At 50.0% G+C, this 19,139-nt stretch overlaps 1 protein-coding gene across 1 annotated transcript; it reads right to left on the bottom strand.

Annotated features, from left to right (window-relative positions):
* Positions 1-2,013: 2,013 nt before the first annotated feature.
* Tacr2 (tachykinin receptor 2) lies at positions 2,014-16,266 on the bottom strand. Its single transcript, XM_005360102.3, has 5 exons — positions 15,875-16,266; positions 8,897-9,091; positions 6,998-7,151; positions 6,027-6,223; positions 2,014-2,546 (listed from the first exon to the last, which is right to left on the bottom strand). Exons 1-5 carry the CDS (start codon positions 16,264-16,266, stop codon positions 2,330-2,332), a joined length of 1,155 nt encoding a protein of 384 aa, XP_005360159.1. The 3' UTR covers positions 2,014-2,329.
* Positions 16,267-19,139: the final 2,873 nt, after the last annotated feature.

Below are 19,139 nucleotides of genomic sequence, written 5' to 3'. Positions count from 1 at the left end.
TTACCTCCCTCTCTGCAACCTCCAGTGGTCAGGCAAACCTTTACCTCCCTCTCTGCAACCTCCAGCGGTCAGACAAACCCTCTGCTCTGGCACGTGAACATCCGGGCAGTCCAAAGAGGCAGAGTGGCTGCTACGTCACTTCCCCAGACTTAAGGATCCAATCTGTGAGACCTTAGCTCCTACCTGGGCCTTTTACCCATCTTAGCTCAGGAGATGGCTGCTTTTAGCCCAAGGCTGCAGTTTGGGATTCATCCCCAGCCCTTCGCTGGATTCCCCCAACAGTGGCCTCTAAAGCCCTCTGTGATGTCCCGGTCATGACTACAGGTCTAAGTGACATCAGAGCCCTTTATTGGGGGTACTAGCAGAGCCAGCAGCTGGCATAGTGTTCTCTGGGAGAACTTTGAGCAGACGTTTACAGCTTAGGTGGCTTTCAGGGGACCCTGGGTAAGCTGTGAATGAGTCCCCACCAAGCAGGGAGATGTACAGTCCTGGAGAGGCCTGAACAAGGTCTGATGCCTTCCCAGACTTGTGACAGTCAGTGTCCTCTGCCTGCCAGTGTCATTGCTGCCGAAATGAGGGTGGGAACTGTGTTCCTGACTTGTAGGTGGCTTTTGTGTCTTAACAGCTGGCACGGTGTTTATTTATTGAGTACTAATCTGAGTATGACCTGCTGGTTTGTAGGCATCACTTCCAGAGAGCCTCATGGCAATCCTGCCATCAGGATTGACTTACCCAAGCATCTCAGCTGAGGTTCCTTTGGACTATTAACCACCGTCTACTCTGGGCTTGTGTTTGAGTTGCTAAATCCTAAGGCAGAGAAGCCCTGGACCCACTCACAGCCAAAGGAAGAACTTCCTCCTGTGTGTCCTGTCTTTGGCAAGGGGTCTGTATCACGGTTGTTGAAAGTATTGGAGTCGGCACAAAACACCCCAGACCCAAAATCTCAGCCCAAAGAAAATTTATTAGCCCAAGAGGCCAAAGGGCAGGGAATAAGAGACAAAGACAGGAGAGAGAGGATGAGGGAGAAGGGGAAGAGGACAAGGGAGAGGGGGCAGGGGTACTTCAGAGGGGCAGAGGACTGGCTCTGGATAGAGAGGAGACAGACATGGCCCACAGGTAAATGGTAATTAATAAAGGTAAAAAAAGGAAACCCCATGTTAGGATGAAATATTTAATTTGGGGGGGGGCATGTTAATTAAGGCAGCCAAAAGGGGGCTTGTGATTGCTGGACTTCAATACTTTGGTAGCTGGACCTTGGTAGTCAGCCTCAGGAGGAGGAAGTGGCCAAATAAAGGAATACACCTTGATGGCTAGCTTAAGGAATGGAATCTAATGCTTTTTAACAAGGAGGGGGGCAGATAGTGGAAGGGTCAGGCCTGCCAGAGCCATGACTGCTGTGTGGGGGCTGCTCCGGTCCCTTCAGCTGTGCCCTGCTTTGTTTGGCGTATCTAGTATTTCTAAGCATGTTCATGACCATGTTCAGAAGCCTGGAGCTTCCATATATCAACTGGATTTCAGGTTTTATTTGAACATCTGGCAACAGTGGTCCAGAGTGAAGCAGCTGAGTATCCTGGTGGGGCCTTGTCTTCAGGCTGCCACAATCCCCACCTTTTCCTGTGACCCTAACACTGAATGCCCCTCTTTTTTTTTTTCCTCTTTTTTCAAGATAGGGTTTCTCTGTGTCGCCCTGGTTGACCTAGAAAACTCCCTCTGTAGACCAGTCTGGCCTCAAACTCATAGAGATCTGCCCGCCTCTGCCTCCTGAGTGCTGGGGCGAAAGGCGTGCACCACCACTGCCCAGCAAGGACGCCCCCTTTTTTCTTTTTTAACATTGTGTGTGTGTGTGTGTGTACACGCGTTCACATATACGCTTGGGGAGGTCAGAGGACAACTTGTAGGAGTTGCTTCTTTCCTTCCACGTGGGATCAAGGAATTGAACTCAGGTCACCAGGCTTAGCAGTGAGTGCCTTTAGCATCTCACTGAGTCATCTCGCCATCCCCTCACCCGCCTCTTCTCATGACAAGCACAACTATCTTTAATAGGATCCAGTTTTTTCCCATCCTTCTTTATATTCCAGGGAGACATTATGCTTTGCAGCCCCTGGATTGGTCAAGTGTTGGCTCCCAGTCTTCCTGGCTCCTTCCTCCATCCCTGGAATGCTTAAGGTGGGTGTGTGAGCTCTGAGGTCTTTGTATTAGCATTGCCTTTGGAGCTCCAGACACCATCTTGTTTTTCTATTAGTGTGTTGAAGAATAGAGTGTCGGACAAGCTATGATATTGGGGCTTCTCAAAGGGGCTAAGCCTGGCCCTACAGACAGGCTCAAGACTTCAGAGTCCAGCAGTTTCCCCATCTTGGGGACTCCCAACCTGCCCATTGGTAGCCTCGGAGTGGGTCATGTCAGCAGCCATGAACAAGGTCTCTTTCGTGTGACACCTGTTGACTCTCCTCGAGAGCGATGGCGTGCGAGTCAGCTCCAGTCGGTCTTCCTCCGTCGGTGTCACCCAGGGGCAGCACCGGAAAGCCAGTCTGAATCCAGAGCGAAACCTGAGGGGTGTGAAGAGTCACTTTAAGCAAGGGAGGCAGGGGCGCAGGAGCCGTCTGCCACATGGCTGCTCCATGCCCCCCAGCAGTCTAGCTCCCTGGCAGAGGTGCCTCACTCTGAACAGACCAACAACAAGTCAGGGCTGTTGAGAGATACACACTTGGATGGATTTAGTCCTTTGGAACAGCCAGAAACACGGGGGACATGCACATCCAAGGCAGGAGCAGGGAGGATGGCAGCAAGCTCCAAGGTAGGAAGTGGTACCCTGCTTTGAAAGGAAGGAAGGGATGGAGGGAGAGAGAGGGAGGAAGGAAAGGAGAAGGAAGAAGAGAGAGAAACCAAAGTATATTACAAAGAAAACATGTGTTCTAACTGACTTCTAGTGGAGAATCAAAGAGGAGTTTTGGAAATAAAGAGAAGAAGGAAAGAAAAAAAGAATTGAGCTCTGGCCATGTGTGTAGAATAGGGACATCGCTGACCCCCCTCCAGGGGCAGCCTCTAAGAAAAACTGGCACATTGGAGCTACCAAGTATGGGTACTTTTGCTCGGAGAAATAAACAGCTCTCCCTCAAGCCTGAGTGTGGGCCTGTAATCCCGGCTACTCCAGAGAATAAGAAAGGAGGGGGGGGGGCTCAAGGAAGGTCCGAGGCTAGCCTAGGTAGCTTGGCCTGTCACAAAATAAGTAGAATTAGGCCTTGGATATTGAAGAAAAGAAAAGTTGGAAAAAAAACCAAACCAAACCAAAAGACACCCTTTCCCATGGTGACACTGACGCCTATGTAGTCGAGAATGACTTTGAACTTTTGATCCTTCTGACTCTATCTCCAAAGTGCTCAGGTTGCAGGTGCACCCCACTAGGCCCAGTTTATGGAGTGCTGGAGATCAAACCCAGAGCCTCATGCCGGCCAGGCGAGCACCTCATCAACTATACCACATCTCCTGCTTTGGGCTGATTTTTTTTTTTTAATGCATGTGGGTGTTTTACCTGCATGTATGTCTGAGTGACATGTGCATGCAATGCCCAATGTAGCCAGAAGGAGGTGCTAGATCCCTTGGGATTAGAGTCATAGATAGTTGTGACCTACCATGTGGGTGTTGGGATTTGAACCTGGGTCCTCTGGAAGAGCAGCCTGTTGTGGGATACTTGATTCCACTGTGAACCCTGAGATTGCATTAATAAAATAAAATCTACCTTAGGTCAAGGGCCGGAGCCAGCCACTAGTTGACAGGAAGTAGAGGGGAGGGACTTTGAATTTGGCAGTCACTTTTGGTTCAGAATGATGGAAATGGAGCTCTTTTTCTGAGACACTGGCTAAGGAGGAAGGTCAGCTAGTTGCTCCACAACCTCTCTGAGCTAGCAAGTTTCCCCCCTCGCCTCTGACCCCAAGTCTTTATTAGTAAAAATCATAAGATATAAATTTCGATAAAACAACAGCAGTCAGTGCTCTTAACCCCTGAGCCACTTATCCGGCCCCCAGGGCTGGTTCTTTTGAAAGGTAAAGCAGAGCACCTGTCTCCCAGGTCTCTGCCTCAACAACGCCTTGTAGAACTCTCCCAGCTGAAGCACCAGATCAAGCGCCGACCTTGACCACAGGGCTGTTGATTTGGGTGTTCCTTCTGTGTGGAATTCTTGCTCAGGCTGCTGGGCAGAGTCAGTCACTTCAGCTTTTGCTCCAGTGTAAGCTGCACCCCCCTGCCCAGTGGTGAAGTCCGTCGGCACGTTCTGCCCACACTCACACATTACTTTAGCCTGCTACGTGATGTCTAGGCCATCAGCTTTTGCAAAGAAAAAAAAATCTTTGTGGGCTGAAGAAATGGCTCAGTGGTTAAGAGCATTGCTTGCTCTTCCAAAGGTCGTGAGTTCAATTCCCAGCAACCACATGGTGGCTCACAACCACCTGTAAAGAGGTCTGGTGCCCTCTTCTGGCCTTCAGGCATACACACAGACAGAATATTATATACATAATAAATAAATAACTATTAAAAATATATTTTAAAAAATCTTTGCTTCTGCTCTCTCCTCACCTCCTGGGGCTGGAAAAGTGCTGGGCACCTGGAGCCACTTAGTGAGTGTTTTCTGAGAGGAGAGGCCAGGCCAGAACACCGGATCTCTGTGATAATGTCGTCACAGAACAGCGCAGAAGCCACTTCAGAAGCTTGCAGGACTGAATACGGTGCCGTGTCACAATATCGGACGTGACCGGGACACAGGAGAGTGACATTCACACAGGCATGGGGTGTTGGGGGGTGTGTGTCTCTCCCTGATAAGACAGGGCATTCTCCAGGTTCTCACATCCATCTCATGAACAAGATGCGTGAGGGGGAAAGCATTGGAGATGCACGGAATTCCAAATCCCGGAGCCATTGCCTGTGCAGGGGTTAGGAGGATCCACCCTTAGGCTCAGTTTCCCTATCTATATAATGGAAGACTCCCTTTCCTCTCTTATCTACTTACCTCTTGGAGCTAAAGATTCTAGGCACCCAGAAAGCACTCACAGAGCCTGCCCCGGGTGAGTGGGTCAACTGAGTAACAAAGACCTCCGTGGGAGCCTGGGCACCTGCAGAGACGGCTGATAAAAGTTATGAACAAAGAGGCCCCCGGGTTGGTGCTGCTCACACCCATCTAGCAGACTGAGCTGACGCAGTGTCCACCTCTCATGCCCTCTTGCCTGCCCCCTCTCAGGACAGAAGGCTCAGTCTGTGCACAGGGCTCCTGGGACTCGGATTCTGTCTGGCTTACCACCTCTTCCGTTTCCAAGAGACCCAGACCAGGTGCCAGCGTATCCCAGACTCTAGGACCTTAGGAGCACCAGGGGCAGGAGTAAGATAAGATCCCAGCCCCTCCTTCCCTGGTCACATCCTGGAGGATGGGGTGGCAAGAAATATGCACTGTGATTCCCCAGCCCAGCCCCCATTCTCTTTAGACAACCTGCCCACCTAGACTAGGTGCATCCTTAAGATGAAGCTCTTAGAAATGCCAGCTCTTTGAGCTGGCGAGATGGTACAGTGGGGAGAGGCACCTGCTGCCAAGCCTAGCAAGCAGAGTTCTATCGCAGAAACCCACATGGTAGAAAGAGAGGTAGCTACTGCAAATTGTCCTCTGACCCCCAAACACATGCGCCATGGCATACACTCATTTGCACACAGGCACACACACACAACATTAAAAAGAAAAAAACACTAGCTCCGAGGCAGTGCTACCTCTTTGTCCCGGCTCTTCCTTCCTCTCATTCTGTCCTTCTGCCTCTCCCTGCTCTCTCCTTCCCTCCATCTCTCTCGTCCTGACTTCTGCCCTCTCCCTTGTCCCTGATGCAGACCCCAGAAGAGACAGAAGGACAGAGAAGAACACAGGCACCATGGCCAGGCAAAGGACAAGGCTTTGGGCTAGATCCAGGCCACAGGGAGCGTTGTGCTGTGGGCTGACCTGAAGGGGGCAGCATTCCTACGTGGGAATAAAAGGGGCAGAGCCAGGGTGGACTCACCTGTGGTTGAGGCAGCAGTAAATGATGGGATTGTACATGGTGGAGCTCATGGCTAGCCAGAAGAGGGCCAGGTAGACATGCTGGATGAACTTGTGGTAGTAGATGTCCTCTTGGAAGCTGCCCAGGATGAAGTACAGGTGGTAGGGCAGCCAGCAGATGGCAAATGTCAGCACCACCAGTACCATGGCCTTCACAAACTGGTCAGGGAGAGGCTCGGGTCAGTCCTTGGCCCCTCAGTCCCAAGTCACCCCTCCTGGGAGCAGCGCAGGGTACCCCTCATCCTGGCCTTGACAACCTTCTGTAGTCAGAGCCCGTCTACCTCTCTGTTCTCCATCCGCTGGAACGTGAATATGCTCCAGAGCCCACCACCTCATGGCTTTCCCACAGGCTAGTTTGTCGGCGCTCACTGCTGTCCTTCCATTGAAATCCTCAAGTCTAGCAGCCCCGTTCTGTGGTCCACTCTCCCAGGATTCTTTCCCACGGTCACCTCTTCATCCTGTGCCTCTCTTAGAAGGTCAAAGTTCTGGGACCCCAGCCACCCTTCCCTGGGATCTTTGTCTACTTTAGCGCTTCTATGTAGGCAGTGATGTTCCAATCTGACCCATCCTCTCCCTAGAGGCCAGGTTCCTGAGCCCTTCCCGGCACCTCACTCGCCTGGCATTTGCAGGCACACTCCTCATTGTCCAGCACTCCTGAGGACCAGAAGGCAACTTGGAGATCGCAACTGGAGACCAACTTCTCAGTGGAAGGGACACTAAGTGTCCTAAGTACCCTAAGTACCCCCCCCCCCGCCCCCTGCTTGCTATGGTGAAACTTTTAGAACACAAAGAAGTCGGTTCAGCATTGTCTCCAGACAGCAGAGGTCTGTAGCGCTGAGTGACCTGGATTGTGTGCTCCCCGCTGCCCCCTAGCGGGCAGGCTTGGGGCCCAGGTGACTCCAGGAGGTCCCGCCCTCTCGATCCCCTTCTCACCTTCTTCTTGGCCTGCAGATGGCGCAGGTTGGCGCCGTGAGCCTGGTGTCTGGGGACCGCGCGTTTCCACAGCGTGAGGCCAATGACACTGTAAGCCACGAACATCACCACGAGGGGTAGGAAATAGATGAGGACAAACACCACCAGATGATACCTGAACGGAGAGAGAGCCATGGACCTGGGTGGGCAGCAGGCGGCCAGATCCACCCAGGCTTGCCCACGCTTAAGGTCCGTGAACCCCACGGACCCCCACCCTTGAAGCCCCACCCTCGGTTTTGTTTGATTTAAAAAAAATGAAGCAACATTGGCTAGTATATGTGCCAAAGAGGGGCTTTTCTCACAAAATGTCACCGGCATCAGCCCCAGTTCTGTGTTACTGAAAAGGCTAAAAGGGTGGGGAAAAAAGGAGAAGCTAATGAAATTTTATGTTTGTTTAACGTATAAAATAAAACACCGGCGCCGGGGAGACGGCTCTGTGGGAATCCGGGCTTGCTGCCAAGCCCGATGATGACCTAAAGTGGATCCCTGGAAGCCACTTGTAGATGAGAGAGTGGCCGTAGAGTGCTCCAACTCTGCCCCCCACCTCGTGCCCCATGTTCTAAAAAAAGAAACCTTACAATATATAAAAAAAAAAAAATACTCTAAACTAGGTGTGCTGGCACATGCCCGAAATCCCATCAGCACAGGTATGGAAGCAGGAAGATGGGGAGTTTAAGGTTATTCCTCTGTTCACAGCGAATCAGAGGCCAGGCTGCGCTATATGAGACCCTGTTTCACACAAATACCATCAAGCACAAAGGTCAACCCTCCCGCCCTGTTCACAACGTATGTTTTCTCCCAGAATCATCTGTGTGTGTATAGCTATGTGGTGAGTGCAGGAATGAACATGTGTGCACATGAATAGATACATAGATTAAGTAGAGCAGACGTGATAATTCAGGAGCTACCCTGTAGCAAAAGCCTTATTCAGAGATGAGCAGCGGAGATTGCCACCCTGATAGCCGCTGGTCCTCTGCGTCCTGCTCCTCAACACTGCCTGTACCACATGAAGCAGGTGTGGTGACAGCAAGGTCAGCATTGTTTAAAATAAATACACAAAATATGAGCCGTATTTGCTCCATAACATTAGGAGAGTTAACAGTATCAGTATATATGAAATGCTTCTAACAGGCCTGGTACTTGGCATTGCTTTTCATATAGATGGTCCCCTACTTGATGTTTTGATTCAATGACCTTGACTGTCTGGTGATGGAAATAAAACACTCACTCAGCAGAAACCACACCTTAAATTCTTACCTTTCTGTTTGCTTTTCTATGAAGAAACTGAGCAGTGGCAGTGAGCGTCACCTCTAGTTAGCCACCAGGTCACAGTTATGAGGGCATTTCCCACCCTTGACACTGGGTATTTTCCACCTACAATGGTTTGTTGTGGTGTAGCCTCACTGTTAGCTTTTTTGTTTTGTTTTGTTTTAAAACAGCCTCATAGAGACCACGCTTGTCTTGAGCATGCTGTGAGCTGAGGATGACCTTGAATTTATGATCCTCCTGCCTCTCTCTTCCAAGTGCTGGAATTACCGGTGTGTACCACCACTCTCAGCTTATGGGGTTCTGGGGATTGAATTTAAGGTTTCCCTGGATGTGAGACAAGCAGTCTACCACTGAGTCACACTCCATACCGCTAAGACACACCCCCATACCACTAAGACACACCCCCATACTGATAAGCCACACCTCTAGCCCCTAGCTGGCAGTCAAGGAGATTCAGGGTAAACCTGAACTCACATGATCACACATATACCTGCAGAATAGTGCGAATACCTCTAGGCACATGCTACACACAGACGTGAATCAACATACAAGCACATGTATGCCCACCCTCATCCCTGGCGTGGGGCTTACAGAAGAAGCATCTTGTCTCCGTTGTCATTGGGCCAGGCCACCACACACTTGGTGGCCCCCTGGTCCACAGTGATGGTGGAGTAGAAGCACTGGGGAGAGGCGAGAGCCAGGGCTACCAGCCAGATGCCAGCGATAACCGCCTTGGTGCTGGGGGCGGAGAGCCGTGGCTGGAAGGGATGGACGATGGCCATGTACCTACAAGCAGATCACAACATCAGCTGACATCCTCCCCTTACCTTGCTGTTCAGGCCAGCGTCTCCCTGTTCACACAGCTGCCCTGTAGGCAGATGCTGGAATCCCATCCAATCTGCAGAGGTGGTGATAGGGAGGTGGTGACTGTCTCCAGCCATAGCATGCTAGTACCCCAGAATCTAGCCCAGGAACCCATTCTACTGCCTCCCTCTGGGTATGGACAGGCCCTTGGCCAGTCAGACTATGATCCAACCCAGAGCAGGGTACAGTCCAGCACTAGCCTGAAGCGCAGCCTGACTTGAGTGTATGTATTCTCGTTCCCAAGCCAGCTTCCCACCACTCTTTATGGTACAAGCATTTCCCAGACAAAAACCAAACCAGTGATGCCCTCTGGAACTTTCTGCAGCAGTAGCTGTATCTGACACACACAGGGTCCCATTCAGTGACCACTCACCATAGGTGCCATAGGACACAGACGATTATGTCTGAGGATGAGCAAACATTTTATTTTTCTTTGAGACAGAGTCTCATGTAGCCCAGGCTGGCCTTGAACTTGCTATAAAGCTGAGGATAACCTTGAACTCCTGATCCTCTTGAGTGTAGTGAATTACAGGTATGGATTGCCATGCTTGATTTATGCAGCACTGGGGATAGAATCCAGGACTTCAAGCTGCTAGGCATGCATTCTACCACCTGAACCTGTTCTGTAGACTTGTGCAGACACAAGCTGAATCCTGCAGGCATGAATCTTTCCAGCAGTTCTTGGCCTGTGGGTCACGACCCCCACAGGGGTCACACATCAGATATTCTGCATATCAGATATTTACATCACAATTCATAAAAGTGGCAAAATTATAGCTACAAAGTAATAATGAAAATAATTTTATGGTTGGGGGTTACCATAAAATGAGGAACTGTATTAAAAACACTAGGAAGGCTGAGAACCACTGCTTTAGACTCTGCACATTGCCAATGCTTGGTTCAGTCTGCTCTCACAGTTTTCCCTGTGTCTTAGTTAGTTTTTGTTGTTGTTTATTTGTTTGTTCAACCTGACACAACTAAAGTCATTTGAGAAGAAGGAACCTCAGTTGAGAAAGTACCCCCACCAGATTGCCCTGGGAACAAGCCTGGGGGATCTTTTCTTGATTAATGTTTGATGCGTGGGGGGGAGGGTCAAGCTCATGGTGTCACCCATGATTAGGCAGTTCCGTGCTGTGTAAGAGAGCAAGCTGAGCAAGGCACAGTGTAGTGATGTTTTGTTTGCGGTTTAAGAAATAAAGCATGCCTGAAGATCAGGGCACAGAGCTAAGCCACTAGAGGCCAGGGAGTGGTGAAGCACACTTTAATCCCAGGGCTCTGGAGACAGAGGCAGAGGAATCTCTGGGAGTTCAAGGCCACCCTGGGCTACTTAAAGGTGAGTCTGTCTAAAAGAGAAACAGAACTCACACAAAGGTGATCCCAGTACTTGGGGGGTGGAGACAGGAGTGATGTGGGTGGGCGAAGAGAGAAATATAAGGCAGGAGAAGACAGGAGCTCAGTTCAGCCTAGGTAGTCAGTCAGAGAGCGCAGTCTGAGGACAGGATCACCCTTTAGGTCCGAGCATTGGTAGAGGTGAGAACTCCCTAGTGGCAGGTTGCTTTGCTTCTCCGATCACTCAGCTTTTGTCCCTAATATCTGACTCTGAGTTTTTATTATTAATACCAATTAGAATTCACGCTACAGCACAGGAAGCAAGTCAGTAAGAAACATTTCTCTATGGCTTCTGCTACAGTCCCTGCTTCCAGGTTCCTGCCCTGACTTCCTCGTGAACTGTTACCTGGAAGTAGAAAATGAAATAAGTCCCTTCCTTCCCAAGTTGCTTTTGGTCTTGGTTCTTTATGACAGCAATGGAAACCTTAACAAAGATGCCCTGGAAGAGCCCGCACGGCGGGGGGTGGGGGGCTTTCCTCCTCTCCCCTTCAGAAGCTCCTCCTTCCTGCTGAGGTCATAGACCACTTTCTTTTTTTTTTTTTTTTTCGAGACAGGGTTTCTCTGTGACTTTGGAGCCTGTCCTGGAACTAGCTCTGTAGACCAGGCTGGTCTCGAACTCACAGAGATCCGCCTGCCTCTGCCTCCCGAGTGCTGGGGATTAAAGGCGTGCGCCACCACCGCCCGGCTATAGACCACTTTCTTGATGAAGCTGTCCAGAACAGTCTCTGCTGATGTCTCTCTGCAGGGCACCGCAGGGACTTGGGTTGCTGTTGAGCCCTGTGTCTGGGGAAGTGCAGTGGTCTGGATAGTGAGCGTCATTTCCATTTTTCACACCAGGAGACAGAGCAGTGCTGACTTTGAATCCTGGTTGGTCTCAGCTGTCTACTCCTGAATTGCTCTGTTCCCTGTTCTTCAGGACCCACACAGGGAGCACCCTGGATTTAGTGGGGGCTCAGGCTTCACCAGCCTAGGGCCCAACCAAGGAAGGCTCATTGCCTGTTTCTCAAAGGCTAGAGGACCCAAAGGCACCATTCTCCAAGGCTGAAACCCATCTTCCTAATATGCACCCTAACCTAAGGCTTGGTTCCCTTTTAGCAGAGATCAGGGCAGGATTAAATTGGCGACTCCAGGGGTCACAATGAAGAACACAAACTCTTCATTACAATAAGATTAGCTTATTTCTTTTTGAAACATAGTCTTAATACATAGCCCTGACTGGCCTCTGGCTCACAGAGATTTGCTTGCTTCTGTCTCTTGAGTGCTTGGATCAAAGGCAAACACCACCATACCCAGCAGTTCATTTGAATTTTGAGGCAGGGTCTCATGTAGCCCAGGCTGGTCTCATACTCTCTATGTAGCTGAGGATGACCTTGAATTTCCAATTCTTTCATCTCTACCTCCCAAGTGCTAAGCCATGCACCACCATGCCAAGTTGAAATCTTTGCCTCCATGCAAATATTTGTACGAGTGTATATACTGTATAGAGTTCAGAGACCAACTTTTGGGGTTTTTCCTCAAGATACTATCTTCCTTGATTTTTGAGACAGGGTCTCTTGATGGTCTGGAACTCACTAGTTGGGCTAGGCTGACTGTAGTCATTTGAATGTAATTGGTCCCCATAAACTCAGAGGGGGAAGCACTATTGGGAGGTGTGGCTTTGTTAGGGTAGGTGCGGCTTTATTGGAGGAAGTGTGGCTTTGAGGTCTCATATATGTTCAAGCCACACCCAGTATCTCAGTTCACTTCCTGTTGCCTTTGGATCAAGATGTAGAATCCTCAGCTCCTTCTCCAGGACCATGTCTGCCTGCACACTGCCATATTCCCAACCGCCATGCTCCCCGCTGTTGCGGAATGTGTTACTCTTTTGGCTTTTTGAGGGGTCCACCACCCAAGTTCCCAAATAAATCACACAAGGAGGCTTATTCTTAGTTATGAATGCCCAGCCTAAGCTTGGCTTGTTTCTTGCCAGCTTTTCTTAACCTTAAATTACACAAGTACCTTTTGCCTCTGGGTTTTTATCTTTCTCAATTTCTGTATACCTTTCTTTGCTTCTTTCTCTGTAGCTTGCTATGTCACTGATCCCTGGCGTTCTCCTCTCCTTGATCTCAGGTCTCCTTCTGTTTATCCTCTCTCCCTGCCAGCCTTGCCTATCCTTGCTCCTGCCTTGCTATTGGCCATTCATCTCTTTATTAGGACCATCAGGTGTTTTAGACAGGCACAGTAACACAGCTTCACAGAGCTAAACAAACGCAGCGTAAACAACAGTCACACACATGAAAACAATATTCCCCAACACCCTACTATGATAATGGAGTGAACCTCTGAACTGTCAGCCGTCACCTCCTTAAGCGGTTTCCTTATAGAGTTGCCATGGTCATAGTGTCTCTTCATAGCAATAGGAACCCTACCTGAGACACTGACTGTCCGTCAAGCACTGGGAATCCTCCCATCTCTAACCTCTCTGGCTCTGGGATTACAAGTTTGTGCTAGCATGGATGGAATTCAGGTATTCATGCTCACACTGCAAGTTCTTCACCGGCAGAGCTGCCTCTGCCTCCGGAGTGCTGTGATTAAAGACGTGTGCCCCCCCACCCCTGGCCTAGAAAAACATTTTAATATGAGGGCCAGCTATAGGGTGGCTCATACCCCATTAGCAGAGGGTAAGGTCCTGGGAGTTTAGAATCAGGCTGATCTGGGTTCGAATCCTGTCTCCACTACTTCCTGACAAGATCTTGAACAAAGAGCATTAGCTTTCTGGACCTTCCATTTCCAGCTCCATGAAAATGGGGTCATTCATGCATGTGGGCTGTCGTATGGAGGAAGGGTTACATGCGCACAGGAAAGAGAACAGTCCTATGAATTCATTGTTTTAAATTCATCAGAGAGGGCTTTGGTGGGCAATGCCTGGCCCTCCCTCTCTAGGATGAACCTGAGCTTTGAGACAAGGTAGGAACTGTAGGCTGTGGCACGGAGTTGCATGTTTCCCGTTTGTTGAAATAGAGGAGCTCACACTGGGGCATCCTGGGTGTTAAGACTGAGCCCTGAGAACCTTACCACCTTATCCATGGCTTGGAATGTTTGTCTCTAGAATTCTCCAGGCTGCCCTGATCTACTCATCGCTGCTCGGATCCCAACCTCCCAATGGGTCCATCCATGTTCATTTAAGCCCGTAGCCCAGTGGTTCCCAACCTGTGGGTCTTGACCCCTTGGACAAACTTGTCTCTAAAAATCTTTACAATTCATAACAGTATCAAATTTACAGTTATGAATCAGCAGCAAAAATAATTTTATGGTTAGGGGGTCACCACAACATGGGGAATTGTATTAAAGGGTCGCAGCGTTAGGGAGGTTGAGAACCACTGAGTGTAGACTATTCCTCCCAGCACATCTTGGTGCCAAGAGAGCCCCCTCTAGCCAATATTTGTTTGCAACACTCATGAGCTCAAATACAATCACAGTTTATTTATTCGTGTGTTTAGGATTTAAATTCTTACCCTAGCAGGAACATTTACATGGGTTTCCCCCACCTAAACCCCAGAACAATACTTACACGGCACACACTGAGTATATATTTGCTGAGTGAAGAAAGTGAGGAAGGGGCCCAATGAGAGGGCTCAGTAGGTAAAGGGGCTTGATGTGAAGCCTGAGGACCCAAGTTCAATCCCCAGAACCCACAAAAGGTAGAAGTTAAAAACTGAGTCCTACAGGTTGTCCTCTGACCTTCCCAGGGGTATTGTGAGAAGTGTGCATGCTAGCACGTGTACACACACACACACACACACACACACACACACACACACACAAACCAATGTGATAAAAACATTTTTAAAAAGGCATGGAGAAAGGAATTGCGAGTCTCAGCTGCTGCCAGCTTGCTCAGAGCCCTGCTCTGCCACCGGTCATTACTCTCCTGCTTGCCTTCCAGGCTCCCTGGCTTCCACCTAGCTTCCTGTGGTCCAGCCTCCCTCTGAGGTGGAGGCTCTAAGACCTCATGTGCTAACATTGTTTATCCCCCTGCATCAGTGGCGGTTCCCCCAAACCTGGAACTGTGCCCAATACAGAGGAAGCACCCCAAATTTGCTGCATGACAAAAGAAATCCTTAGGGGACATTCAGACAGACCCAGGGAGGAGGGAGGGATGTTCAGCAGGCACCAGCCCAATTTGGAAAGACTTTTCCTGAACCCACTGCCCAGAGGGCCCTGGCTCTGCCCTGACTCACTGGATGACCTTAAGTAGCCCCACTTATCCTGATCCCCCAATTCTCTTGGGTGTAAAGACAGAAGCTGTACCTAATGAATGGTATTCAAAAAGTGTGTGTGTGTGTGTGTGTGTGTGTGTGTGTGTGTGTGACAACTGTCTTTGGAGCTTAGGATGACTTGGGCCTCTGGCCCTCCTCCTGCTACCTCCAAGTGTGGGAATTGCAGGTGGTGGCGTGCACCACCATCTTATATCTGATTTATGCAGTGCCGGGGATCACAGCCACAGCGTCAAACACACTAAGCAAGCATGCTGCCAATGGAGCTACATCCACAGCCCCAAACTTCTCATTTTTAATGAGTAGAAAACATTGTCAAAGAAAAAAAATGTTTTGAAAACATTGCCTCAAAGGAAATCCCCAGAGAACCCCACAGAAAACCATCGATAGCTCGGCGGCGGTGAGAGGCCGTGGGGGAAGGTTGCTGGGAGAAGTTGGGGAGGTGTGGGGGATGAGGGAAGAAAGGGAAGCTCACATCTACCCAATCATTGTAATCGGTACTCTTTGTCCGAGGGTCTCATGGCTCCGGCTCCGTCTCCTGGACTTCCTTGGTCTTTGAATCATCTCATCATTACTGGCTGTTAATCAGATTCCCGCTCCCCCAGGCATTTGAGTCTCCTCTTTTACCCCAGCCTGCCTGCCCCAGAAGGTCCGGTACTACTTCTTCCACCCCATCCTAGGCCCATTTCTCAAAGGCTGGTACCCTTCCATATACACACTAGCAACATCTCCCCCCACCCCCACAAAAAAAGCATAGATCTAACCAGAGGCAGCACTCTAACCCCATGCAATATTCAATTTTTTTTCCAAATACAAAAACAATCTGCACAATTTCCTTGTATAAAGACAGTAAGATAGGAAGAATGACACTTCCAAAGTCGCTGGGAACATCGTCCCTTCCCACCTTGAGCAAGCTCCTAGGGTAAAGTCATTCTGTGTCTAATCTCCACTCTCCCTGCTTTGGCTCCGTATCCCCCTGTCATCTCGCTATGAACCCAGACCAGGTCTAGGAGGCAATCCAACAAGACACCCACCCCGCTTCCCTGGTGCCCGCTCTTGCCTGTCAGCGGCGATGGCAGTCATGGAGTAGATGCTGACGAATATGGCTGTGATGGGAAAGAGGTTCTGGAAATAGCAGAAGGCCCGACCGAAGTACCAGATGTTGTGACTGGCATAGACGAAGTTGAAGGTGGCGTTGAAGGCTGCCATGCAGAGGTCTGCCAGGGCCAGGTTGATGATGAAATAGTTGGTGACTGTACGCATTCTCTCATGGGCCAGAATGATCCAGATGACTGTGGCGTTGCCCATGACAGCCACCAGCACCAGGGCCAGGTAGGCTGTGGCCCACAGCGCCAGCTGCCAGGCAGGCATGGAGAAGGCCGTGATGCCCGTGGTGTTGCTCTCGAGGCCAGATAAGATGCTGGTGTCAGTGACAATGGCATGGGCCCCCATGGCTGATCCTGGGCCTGGAACACAGGGTCTGACCCTGCAGTTCGTACTGAAATTGCTACAGGAGAGAAATCCTCTTTGGAGTGTAGATATTCGGGGAGGGGGGGGTGTGGACAATTGGAAAGCAGACACGTGTAGCCAGAGGACCACACCTATGGCTCAAGCAGGAATGAGTTAGGGCGAGCAGAAGACAGGGTTCCAGCCAGACTGTTCAACCATCTTGTGGAGATGGAGACCCCAAACTCCAACCTTAGAGCAGGAGGCATCCTGGTAACCCGTTGTTACTGCTCCTTCAAACCAGAGTCAGAATGAGGACATGTCCAGCCGTGGGCATTTAGGAAGTTGGTGACAATCCAGGACTTGAATTCATCTCTCTCTTAATGCTACTCAGGATACGTGCCAGTTGAGAGGTGTGCACAGCATGGCGAGTCTGTGGGTCCTTCAGGTCCAGTGTGCAGCCAGCAGACCTCCAAGCTTTGCAGGGTAGCCTCCCAAGGCTGCCAGCGGCCAGCCGCTGCTCCCAACTCCTCCTTACAGGCTAGGTCCTTGGCAGAGTTGCTGCCTGCTCCCGCCCTCATCCCACCCCTTGCCTGGATGGCTGGGCTGTGTCTCTGGAAAGATTTAGGACCTGCTGGGAAGCTGGGAGAGACCTCGGGAAGCAAGGCACAGCCTGGGTGGGGGTGGTACAGAGGGTACAAGCCTTAGTGTTTACATTCTGCCTGGTGGGAGCTGTTCCACACTGGCATTTGTATTTGGGAACGAGAATGAGTCCAGGCTGGCTTGGGAACCCCAGGAAAGACATTTACTCCACTTGCAAAGAAAGTCTTCATGTTCAGACGTACCCAGGGGGTATGAGGGTGAGTTTGATGGTAAGGGCTAGGTTCTGGGCCTCTGACCCTGCCCCTGACTTATTGATGGACCAGGCAATCCTGGTCATTCCTCATCTCAAGCTTCAGATTCCTTAGATGTAAAATTAGAGAGCGAGAGTACTGGAGAGATGGCTTAGTGGTTAAGAGCACTGAGAGCTCTTCCAGAGGACCTGGGTTCAATACCTAGCACCTACATGGCAGCTCACAACTGTCTGTAACTCCAGTTCCAGGGGATCTAATACCTTCACATCAACGCACATATCATAAAAATGAATTTTTAAAATATTAGCAATTGAGCTTAGACAAATAGTGCTCAAATCTTCTCCACCCCCCACACTTCTCTCTCAGACACGGACTCATGTATCCCTGGCTGACCTCAATCTTGCCATGTAGTTGAGGGAGACCCAATCCTCAACTACAAATGCTGGAGTTAAAGGTGTGTGCCGCTCAGCCTAGTTTATGAAGTGCTGGGGATTGAGCCCAGGGCTTCCTGCATGCTAGACACACTATCTATGAACAGAGCTACACCCAGTTCTGAGCACTGTAGGGTGGAAGTGAGTGCAACTACAGACTCTAAGATAAAAACAATGCTAAACCACACATCCTGAGGCTTTTTTTTCCCCTGGTTTTTCGAGACAGAGTTTCTCAGTGCAGCCTTTGGAACCTAACCTGGGACTACTCATTCTGTAGACCAGGCTGGCCTCAAACTCACAGAGCTCCACCTGTCTCTGCCTCCCAAGTGTTGAGATTAAGGTTGTGCCAGTACCACCCAGCAGGTTTTTTGATTTTTTTGAGATCGGGTTTCTCTGTAGACCTTGAACTCAGAGATTTGCCTGCTTCTGCCTCCTGTGTGCTAGGATTAAAGGCGCACTCCACCACACCTGGCTGCACGGTTTCTTTCTAAGCAGTTCTTACTGTGAGCTTCCTGATGAGCTTATCAACGCCACAATAGTATCTATTGTGTTTGCTGTCCCCACTAGACCAATGTGAAAAGTATATTTGGGGGCTGGAGGACCCAGCTTTTGACTTTGGAGAAGAGGTACTTCTGGGACCCCTCTCTTATCTTCCCTGGAATGAGCTAGAGCAGTGGTTCTCAACCTGTGGGTCACAATCCCTTTGGGGATCGAAGGACCCTCCCATGGGGTCGCCTAAGACCATCAGAAATATCAGATATTTACATTAGGATTCACAATGGTAGCAACATTTCACTAATGAAGTACCAACAAAAATAACTTTATGGTTGGGGGTCACCACATCATGAGGGCCTGTATTAAAGGGTCACAGAATTAGGGAGGTTGAGAATGGCAGCCAGAGGATCCTGAAACTCCTGAGCCCAATATGGAGCTGGCCACATTCTTTGCTAGGCCAAGAAGGCTTATTTCTTCTCTTGGATGGGCCACCATGTTTTGACCTTGGTCTCTTACCAGAGGGCCTATGTCTTTGACCACGTGGTGGCAGCAGCAGTATCTAACCGACCCTGGGTTTGCTCCTGCCCTATGCCTCTTTGGCCTCCCTCCTGGAGGGCAAAGTCTGTAGCAGTAAGAACGGAAGCCATTTTCTCCTTGCTAGCCCAATCTCCTGGGCTCAGGCAGCTGCACTTGGTTGAGCTTTGGTCCACAAACCCAGCGGAGAGCTAGGATGCCTGAGAGTGTGTCACCAGCTCCAGAAGCCCGGAATAGCACACCCCTGCCCGGGCCACTCCACTGTGTATGTAATAGGGATTATACTTTGGAGCTATTAAATCTGAGTTTTTATTTCCTCCTTAAATCATAAAGTCTTGCAGCTTTCCAACAATGTGCCGGAAGGCTTGTAGGCTCAGGGAAGGAGAGGTGCAAGACGGGACACAGTGTGGCTGGTCAACTGTGCTATTTCAGGACAGGCACTTGGAATCCACAGGCCAGTCTTCCAGAGGGAAGAGAGGTGTTGTTGGTTGTTTTTACATTTTTTACTCTTTTGGCCCTTTTAGGCTGGCGTGGGGGGGGGTGTTGAGGCACCCAGCTGCCAAAT

Source organism: Microtus ochrogaster, linkage group LG2 (assembly GCF_000317375.1).
Source record: "Microtus ochrogaster isolate Prairie Vole_2 linkage group LG2, MicOch1.0, whole genome shotgun sequence".
NCBI classification, from domain to species: domain Eukaryota; kingdom Metazoa; phylum Chordata; class Mammalia; order Rodentia; family Cricetidae; genus Microtus; species Microtus ochrogaster.
This window is presented reverse-complemented; position numbering and strand designations above follow the sequence as displayed.